Here is a 10,223-nt window from a genome sequence, read left to right as displayed (position 1 = left end):
AGTGGCAGCAGGAAAGGAGCAGCCTGGCTGGAACTGGGAATCTAGCTATGTCTTCTAGTATCATGGTTAGTCATTTTTCCCCATTAATTTCAAATGTTTCTCTAATATACACTAAATTTCAACATGCATATTGGAATATTTGTCAATTATAACACTTGTTCTGCTGTATTTTGATGACTGTAGCTTTAGCTGGTAGAAAATAACTTTTATTTTCCCCCTATTTCATAATTTGCTTGATAGTTCATGTCCTATCTACTTCTCAGCTTGTCAAGTTCACTTTTTAAAATGCCACTATAATTTTGATGGTTATTACTTTGAAAGTATAGGTTATTTTACAAAAATTAATGTATTTAAATACTAATATTAAATATTTTCATTTAGAAACACAGCATATTTCTCTATTTCTTCAGTGTTATACACATGCATTAACACGTGTATAACTTTTCACCTTGTTATTGTAGAGATTGTGGTATATTTATACATAGCATAGTCCATCCTCTCGTGGAGTTTTCACTTTGGAAGGTGGAAACAGAGATGAAGCAAGTAAATTAAGGCATAAGTAAGAAAGTTTCACACAATGGTAAATGCAATGAAGAAAATAAAACACAATGTGTCACAATGCCTTTTGTTTTGGATGCATGCCACTTAAATCAGTAACCTCTATAAGAAGTTAAACATTTTTTAAATTTAATCTTTATTGTATGTTTTCTATTACCTTTTAGTCCCCTTATACCTCCATCCCTACGACAATCACCACACTGCTATCCATGTCCATGAGTCCTTTTTCCTTTTTTCTCAGTTCCTCCACCCCCCAACTTTCCCACTCCCAACAGTCATCTCCACTCTCCATCTACAGGTCTGTCTCCATTTTCCTTGTTAGTTAGGTTTGTTTATTAGGTTCCATATATGAGTGAAATCATATTTGTCTTTCTCTGACTGGCTTATTTCACTTAGCATAATGTTCTACAGGTCCATCCATACTGCTGCAAATGGTAAAATTTTAATCTTTTTTACAGTCAAGTAGTATTCTATTGTGTAAATGTCCCATAGTTGATTTATTCACTTATCTACTGATGGATACTTGGGCTACTTCCATATCTTGGCAATTGTAAATAACATTACAATGAACATAGGGGTGCTTATGTTCTTAAGAATTAGTGTTTTGGGTTCCTTTGGATATACTGCCAGAAGTGGGATTGCTGGGTCAAAAGGCAGATCCATTTTTAATTTTTTGAGGTATCTCCAAACTGCTTTCCACAGTGGCTGTATAAGTCTGCATTCCCTCCTACAGTGCAAAATGATTTCCTTTTTTCCATATCCTCACCAGCACTTGCTGTTTGTTTGTTTATTGACGATAGCCATTCTGACAGATGTGAGATGATATCTCATTGTGGTTTTATTTGCATTTCTCTGATGATTAGTGATATTGAGCATCTTATCATATGTCTATTGGCCATCTGTATGTCCTCTTTGAAAAGATTTTTAATTTGGAATCTGAATGATGAGAAGTAGTAAGCCAAGCAGATTTGACAGAAGAACATCATGGGCTAGTGGGAACAATTTTGGACTGTGTGATGGGCAGCAAGATGGTCAATAGGGTTAGATTAGAGTGAGTGTGAAGGAGCACAGTCTCAAGTACAAACTGAAAGGTAGGTAGGGGCAAGATTATGTGCATACTTGTTGAAAAATGACATGATCTGATTTATATTTATAAAAGTCAATCTGTATACTAGGGAGAAAACATGTTATAGTGGGAAAGAGTGAACAGAGAAAGACCTACTAGAATGCTATTGTAGAGCAATGGGCAACAGATTATGGTGACTTGGGCTAATACTTAAAGGGGAAATCAAGAGAAGTGTGCATATTTGAAATGTACTGTGTAGATGAAGCCAACAAAATTTACTTGTTGGGGCAGTAAGGCACAAAGAAAAAGCAATGTTTATATTTATTTTTAGTTTGATCAGTCATGTGGATGGTGATATTTTTGATTTAGCTGGAAAAAATGAGAGAAGAACAGATTAGCAGGAGAATGAATCAAGAATTATGTTTTGGATTAAATTTAAAATCCAATTAGACATAACAAGAAGGCCATTAGATATAAGAGTCTGTGGTTTATGGAAGTAAGCAGGTCTTTGAGAGTTAAAAGTATGTAGATGGTATTTAAACCTATGAAACTAGGTGAAATTACTCAGAAAGTGATTACTGAGTGAGGAGAAAGAGAGGTCCCTATTAGCACTACGGGAACTTCCAAATTCTGTAAGAAAAGGAGATCCAATAAAGCAAAGAGAGTTAAGATAGGTAACAAGGGAAAACCAGAAGTGTGTGGAGTCTGGAAGCCAAAAGAACAAAAGTTTCAAGAGAAAGGAAGTGTCAACCATGTCAGTATTGCTAAAAATTTAAAGGAAAAGAATACAGGAATGGCCACTTCATTTGGAGCATCAGTGATGACTGACAAAGAACAGATCTACGGAAAAAGATCAGAGTTTGATTGGGAGTGGGTTAATATGTGAGTAGAAAATCAGCAGAGGAGAAAGCAGGCATAGAAATGCTTTTGAGAATTTTTTTTCTTTTGAAGAGAAGCCAAAAAAATGGGTCAGTAACCAAAGGGGATGTGGGATCATGGAAAGGGTTCTTTATGATGGGATAATAAGAGCATATTTGTATCCTTACGTTAATAATCCAGAAGAAACAAAGAAAATGGTTTCAGATTAAAGGGATTGTGTGGGAGCAATTCTTTGGTAGGTGAGTGAGCCTGGGATTCAGAGTACTAGTGAAGGTGGTCAGACTTTGATCGACAGTTGTAAACGGAGAAAGCAGGGCATAGAAGTGCAGATATATAGAGAGGAGTGGGAGGTTTGAAGAGGGCAAGGTAAGGGGCTGCCCTTCCTTACTTCCCTTGCTTCCCTTTCCCATCCCATATAGCTTACTTTCTCTTCCAAATCAAGTATGGAGTAAGGCTGTCAGCTGAGACTCAAGGTGTGAAGCAGTCATTTTAAGAAAGGAAACAAGACTGAGTTCAGGAAGTGCAGTAATGTGTTCTGGAAGGCATGGCTGAGTATTGCAAAAAATGACCAAATTACAAATTATTAGTTGAAGATATTTACAATCAAATTACCAGTGAGCTTTAATGAAGTAGATAATAGAATCAAATATCTTCAGAAAGAGTACAAAGAAGCTAGAACTGAAGAGCCAAGAAATAAAGCTTAATACTCTATGAGAACATAATACATGAGGAAAGAAATAGAGGAAATTAACAGAAAAGGGAAGATTTATTTTAAAATATCAATAGGAAAGTGGCAACTTTGAAAACAAAGTTAAAACCTCACTATGTCAATATAAATTAGAAACTTATTATGAAAGTTAAATGCAAGTTGTAAAATGATTAAGAAAAATAAAATATATAAATTGTTATCAAAAGATTGGGTAGAAAAGTACATCCTAACAGTAAAATTACTGAAAGAAAACAAGGAAGATAAGAGGGATAGATTTCACAGCACAAATATTTTTAATGCTTCTCTGTCTAAAAATCCTTATCATAGAGATACAAAAAAGTCAAATAACAAATAACAGATTTGGAAAAAAGTTATTAGCATAAACATAACAATCAAAGTATTTGTATCCCTAATCTATAAAGAACTCTAACAACTGAATAAGAAAGATATAAATAAATTAATTATGAAAATTAATTGATTTAAATGTTAAATCTAATAAAATATTAAAGACTGTTACATTCAACATGGAAAAGACATGGTTGATTAAGCACACTTGCATATTGCTGGTAAAAGTACAAAATATTTAACATTTAAAAAAAGTCCATCTTTTTACATGAAGAATAAATATAAAATAGATTTTTGGCCTTGGCTTTAGTAATTGCACTCATAAAAATTTATTCTAAGGGAAAAAAGTCGCACACCTAAGAGATCAACATTATTGTTTTTACACACACATACACACACACCACCACTACCATTAAATTTATAATAGTGGTGAAATAGCTAATTCTATTACAAAGGGGCCATATGATATAATGTTATGTTACCACATAAAAATATTTTTAAGGCTGTTTATGTAGGAGTTAAGATTTAACTCATTAAATACTCATTATATGCCAGGAGCTATTCTAAATGTTTTGCATTTATATTTACTACCTTAGTTCTCACAACAGCTATGAACTAGGTCTTACTATTACTGCCAATTTATAGTTTATAAAGGTGCAGACTAAGATACAGAGAAGTTAAGTAACTTGCTTAAGGCTGTATACAGTAGTTCGCCCTTATTCTTGGGAAATATGACCACTCCCCCCAGTGCATGTCTGAAACTGTGGATCATACCAATCCTTGTAAATTAGGCACAGTAAGAGATTAACAACAATAACTAATATAAAATAGAATAATATATTGTAATATAAGTTATGTGAATGTGGCTCTCTGTCTCAAAATATCTAATTGTACTGTACTCACCCTTCTTCTTGTGATGATGTGAGATTAATAAAATACCTTGTTGAGAACTTTTACCTTTTCACTTAAAGGAAGCACTTTACACCTTCTCTTTGGCATATCCAAATTGCCAGCATCACTGCTCTTGTGCTTTGGGGCTATTATGAAGTAAAGTAAGGGTGAGTTGAACACAAGCACTCCGCCATCAAGACAGTTGATCTGATAACTGATGACTTCTGGTGACTTCTATGTGAATTACTATGAATTACTGATGGGAGTGTCTACAGCATGGAGATGCTGGACAAAGGCATGGTTCATGTCCTAAGTAGGGCAATGTGAGATTTCATCATGTACCTCAGAATAGGGTGCAATTTCAAACTTTGGAATTATTCCTGTACTTTTCTGTTTAATATTTTCAGGCCAAGGTAACACCAGGTAACCAAAACCATGGAAAGCAGAACTGCAGATAGGTGGTGTGGGGTCTGCTGTATAAGTAAGTGGGGGTGTATTAAATTCAAACTTTGGTACTCTGGCAACTGACCCTCAGGTTCTTTGTCATTGCTCTATATTGCTGCCATATAATGTAGAGGGAAATCACCACATATTAATAAATGAAAAAATCTCTATTCTACATGCAAAAATCAACTGAGTAAAAGGCACACTTGTCTTAAAAATGGAAGGAAGTATATCTGAATATGTGTAGAGATTATCTCCAGGTAAGAAGATTTAGCAGGTTTTGCCTAATTTTAGTACTCTTAATGTTATTAATTTTTTAAAAGAACTTCTTTTAGTGTTAAAGATAATACGATGTTTTTTTAAATTTTATTTTAATTGTTGTTCAAGTACAGTTTTCTGTATTTTACTCCCAGCCCAGCCCATCGATCCAGCCCCCCACCTCCCTCCCATTTCCACGCCCCCTAGTTTTTGTCCATGTGTCCTTTATACTTGTTCCTGTAAGCCCTTCCCCCTTTCCCCTGAAATTCCCCTGAAATTTCCTCCACTCTCCCCTCTGGACACCGTTTTATTTATTTATTTTTTTAAATATTTTATTTATTTTTAGAGACGGGAAGGAGGGGGAGAGAGAGAGAGACATCCATGTGTAGTTGCCTCTCATGTGGCCCCCCCTGGGGACCTGGCCTGAAAGTGAGGCATGTGCCCTGACTGGGAATCGAACCTGCGATGCTTTGGTTCACAGCCCGCGCTCGATCCACTGAGCTACTCCAGCCAGGGCGACACCGTTTTATTTTTGAAAAAAAAAAAAAAAGGAAGTGTTAGCAAATTCACAAAGCATGCAATATTCTCAAAAATAGTGTCACTCAGATGAACCACGTTCTTTTGAAGCTTCAAAACAACTCACAGTTTTTGTCTAAGTATTTCCAGATTTATAAACAAATAGTAGTTGCACAATGTATTTAAGCTACTAGGAAATGTATTTCCTCTTTTAGCACACATACAGACTCACACATCCACACATATCAAGCATATGAATCCTTGGTAATTGTGGGGAAATTTCAAGACCACTGTATCATAACAGAAAGCCAATTTTGCATTTGTTTATTGACAAAGAATAAGCATAGTTGTTTACCATGGACCTTGCTGATGAGCTACCTTAACTTTCTATTTTATTCATTTCTGCAATATTTGTATTTAAAGCAGTATAAAGAATCCCCCATGTCTAAAATGAACAACAACAACAAAAAAACAAACAAAAAATATCTGTTGGAGTGCCCAGGTGTGGAAGTTTCCATAGTGGCTGATGTTTGGAAAAAGGAGGAGTGAAAATAAAGCAAGTATATGCAAACTACTACTAATTTGGGTAGTAAACTAGGCTGCCTTCATGATCTTTAACAAGGTTATTTGATCTAAAATTTGTGCAAATCTCAAGGTGTCCTCATCTGATGTATGGGACTTACTTACCTCCACTTGGAACTTTCTTTTCTTTCACTATAATGTTGGTCTATTTGGACTCCCAAGGTTAGATGTCACATCCCAAGTTGTCAGAAGCCCCTAGCTATTTTTAACTCAGTAGCTAACTGGGAAAACACAGAATAAATTTTAAATAGAGTGTGACTTGTACCTCATAATTTAGCTCATGGAAGGAATATATAAAAGAGCATTTGACGAGTCAAGTTACATTCTTCATTTTTCTATTAAAACATATATACTCTGCAATATTGCATTTCTGTCATGAGTATTTGACTCCAGCAGAAATCTTCTGTTTGAGAAGGAATAAATTTTGGAATTAAGTCATGATCCCTCCCTAGAAGGTAGAATGTGTCCATGGAATGTATTTTCCCAGAACTCTCTTCAAGGCCCCCATGACCTCCTTATTCCTCAGACTGTAGATGAGAGGGTTTAGGGCTGGAGTGACAATTGTGTAGAAAACAGAGATGATGTTGTCCTGCTTGGGGCTGTGGAGTGAACTAGGCAAGATGTACATGAATGTGGCAGCTCCATAGAACATCCCAACCACAGTCAGGTGGGAAGAACAGGTGACTAGGGCTTTCTGCCTCCCCTCATTTGAAGGCATGTGGAGCACAGTAAATAAGATTAGTGTGTAGGAGGCAAGGATAGAAATAAGAGAGGGCATCAGGAAGGTCACACCCATAACATACACCATGAGCTCATATCTGGAGGTATCTGCACAGGCCAACTTCAGCATAGGTGGGATCTCACAAAGCAAGTGCCTGATCTTCCGGGCTTTGCAGAAAGGATAGTGCATGGTATACATGGTATATACAAGGGCACTCAAGGATGCCAGGATCCAGGATGTGGCCACCATGAGCCAGCAGACCCTCGTACTCATGAGAACCATGTAGTTCAGAGGATGACAAATGGCCACATACCTGTCATAGGCCATGAAGGCCAGTAGGAGGTCCTCTGCACCACCCAGCGTCAGTGCCAGAAACATCTGAAGGGCACAGCCCCCAAAGGAGATGCTGTTTTCCCTGTGAAAAAAATCCACAAGGGCCTTGGGAGTGACAACAGATGTGAAGAGCAGGTCCATGAGTGAGAGCTGCCCAAGCAGGAGGTACATGGGCACATGGAGCCGGGCATCCACTGTGATGAGCAGGAGCAGCAGGCCATTGTTTGTCAGAGCCAACATGTAGAGAACTGCGAGTGTGGCCCAGAGCAGCTCAGGGGACCCGCTGTCCTTCAGAATCCCCATCAATATGAAGCCACCTCCCAGGGTGGAGTTCCAGTGCTCCATTCTGTGCTGTTTCTTCAATTGACTAGAACTAAACAGATTCTTGGTAAAATTTTGCTAAAATGGCCCCTTAGTTTTGTAATATCCAACATGAGTGCAACAAGATGATACCTTTGCCACTGGTAACTGACTTTACTTCTTGATATCTGAGTTTCTGACTCTTTAATTGTACCATGATAAAGCACCACATAAATAAAGAACAGGTGTCACAGCAATTGTCACACATTAAGAGATCACCACATAAAAATATTTTTCAGTCATCAAATGTGAACATGTATCTTTCCAGAAAGATTAAATCATCTTTCTTTCAATAGGAAACAATATTCTGGCAATTATGCCTTTGTCTATTCTCAGACTGATCTTATAATGTTAGACTAATGATTTAAAAACCCAGTTGCTGTTATGCCTAGACCTGCTATGAATATTAAATTCTAAAACAGGTACAGAAATAGGTTTCAATAAAGCACTTCCACTTATTTTTCCATTACAATTTGTGTCCATTTGTTTTCATCATTCAAGACTGTAGATACAAGCCTCACTGGAAGAGCTAATGTGTGCCCACTATTTATTTATTTATTTATTTATTTATTTATTTATTTATTTTCAATTCTTCACCTGAGAATGTGTTTTTTATTAGATTTAGAGAGAGGAAAGGAGAAAGAGAGAGAGGGACAGAGGAGAAACATTGATGTGAGAGAGAGACATTGATCACTTGCCTCCTATATGTACCCTGACTAGAGTTCAAACCAGTAAACTGGGTATGCACCTTAACCTGGAATTGATCTTGCAGCTTTTTGGTATACATGTGAATGATGCTCCAATCAACTGGGCCACCCGGACAGGGCGTCCACTTGTCCACTTTAACATGTGTCCACTTTAGTCACCTTTCTTGACTAGCTCCCATTCTCCACATGTCTGAGAGAGAATCACTGTCTGAGACTAGGAGATGGTGCGTTTCAGTTGCTATTGCTTTTAGAGTTAAAATTTAGGATCAATGAAAATATAGGTGCTTTTTAAAAACAGATTATGACAAAATGTGACCTGGGAGGACTCAGAAATATAACAGATTAGGTCCTTCCCAGGAAGATTAGAGTGTTTATGTTTGAAAAAATGGTGAAAGGTATTGACTTCTTTGATTCCACAGGAATTTAATAGTAAAGGTATTAGAGCATGTGACAAGTATATCATCTGCCCTTAGGTGGACCTTTGGAGATGTGTTTTATCCAATATGTGCAAAAATGCCTTATCAGAGGCCAGCAAAGCCTATGGGGTCTAAAGGCATGTACTGATGCTTTGTCAGGAAATAGATAACCAAGCCTGGCATGTAGCATAGATTCATCATCCTCATTGATTCCTCTTCATGTTTAGAAAAAAACAGGAATAGAAGAGGATGGGGAAGTGCTGTAGAGCCCAAAGCACTACAGAAGATGGAAGATGGAATAGCTTAGTTCTTGGGCTTTGTTTTTTAACTCAGCCTTCCTGGAGGTTGCACATTTCCCTGAAAGAATCAATGCTCTTACCTCAGGTGCCAAGTGAGAGGCCCAGCTGGCTGACCATGCAGACTTCCCTGGGATTGGTTTAAGGTCAGCAATGTTCCCGTAGAAAAGGTGAAGGAAGATAACAATTTTCTAGCAATATCCAATTGGTTTAATTTTTGCTAAGCTGGGTTAAGTGTCTGAGGAGTCTGAGCAAGATAGGTATCAGGGCCCTCCTGTGACTTCTATTCCTCTACAGGTCTCTTGTGATGCAGTAGACACAGACAGAAAGCTGATATAGTCCTTGGGGAGTATCCATGGAGCAAGAAGGTGGCTTTCCTGTTCTCTCACCTGTGGAGAACTAGGAGAAACTGCTTCTGTTCCAGGTAAAGAGCCCATCTAACTCTGGAGCAGTTGTCAGATTGAGTTCTTGGGCCTACATGCTCAGATGTTCATTTACTATTGAAAGGGTCTGGGAGCAAATACGAAAGCAGCAGGGATCTGGAGGAAGTACATATTGAAAAAGCTGCCTAGGGGAGATATTGTTATGCTTGTCCTCCTTGTCCCTGGGGCAAACAATGAATGAGCCAGAGGCCTGTCCTGGGAGAAGCTGCTCTGTCTCCTTATCTCATAATCTAATCTCTTCTACTCTATTCTATCCTAACCTTCAGAGGGGCATACCTTCTCAAATGAAATGACCTCCCCTGGAAATGCAGGTCCAGGAAACAGAATGTTAATTAATCCTCTTGGGCTTGTTTTCTGGACTAGTATCCTTGCACTCTTCCTCTTACTAATTTTTTTTTATCCAAACTACCAATTTATGTGCTTTATCTAAAACATTTAAGATACAAGTTAGTGAAGGATTGTGTAAAGTCTAAAACAAAGTATTTTTTTCTTTTCTTTTTACAGTGGGGTTGAGATAAAGGGCTTAGGAAATACAGCAATAAATGAAAATATCTTTATGATCTTGTGGCAGGGAAGAATCTTGAACAAGATACAAAAAGTACTAAACTTAAATTAAAAAATTGGTGAATTACACTGTATTAAGATTTAAAACTTTGGTCCACCAAAAGTGGAATGACAAGGTATCAGCTGCCAGAATGT

General features: G+C 37.4%; 1 protein-coding gene across 2 annotated transcripts; it reads right to left on the bottom strand.

The window, feature by feature from the left end:
* Positions 1-5,696: 5,696 nt before the first annotated feature.
* Positions 5,697-9,783, bottom strand: LOC114500614 (olfactory receptor 2AG1). 2 transcript variants are annotated; one of them, XM_028517334.2, is made up of 2 exons: positions 9,165-9,783; positions 5,697-7,669 (listed from the first exon to the last, which is right to left on the bottom strand). In XM_028517334.2, exon 2 carries the CDS (start codon positions 7,645-7,647, stop codon positions 6,697-6,699), a length of 951 nt encoding a protein of 316 aa, XP_028373135.1. In that variant the 5' UTR covers positions 7,648-7,669; positions 9,165-9,783; the 3' UTR covers positions 5,697-6,696. The 2 variants fall into 2 exon arrangements, with proteins under 2 accessions (XP_028373135.1, XP_035884825.1); XM_036028932.1 differs by having other exon boundaries at positions 9,471-9,783.
* Positions 9,784-10,223: the final 440 nt, after the last annotated feature.

This window comes from Phyllostomus discolor, chromosome 6 (genome assembly GCF_004126475.2).
Source record: "Phyllostomus discolor isolate MPI-MPIP mPhyDis1 chromosome 6, mPhyDis1.pri.v3, whole genome shotgun sequence".
NCBI classification, from domain to species: Eukaryota; Metazoa; Chordata; class Mammalia; order Chiroptera; family Phyllostomidae; genus Phyllostomus; species Phyllostomus discolor.
The sequence above is the reverse complement of the archived record's forward strand: the minus strand, read 5'-3'. Positions and strand labels throughout refer to the sequence as shown.

Excerpts from the sequence above, each read along its gene's own strand:
- LOC114500614 (XM_028517334.2), bottom strand. The coding sequence starts at position 7,647 with ATGGAGCACTGGAACTCCACCCTGGGAGGTGGCTTCATATTGATGGGG.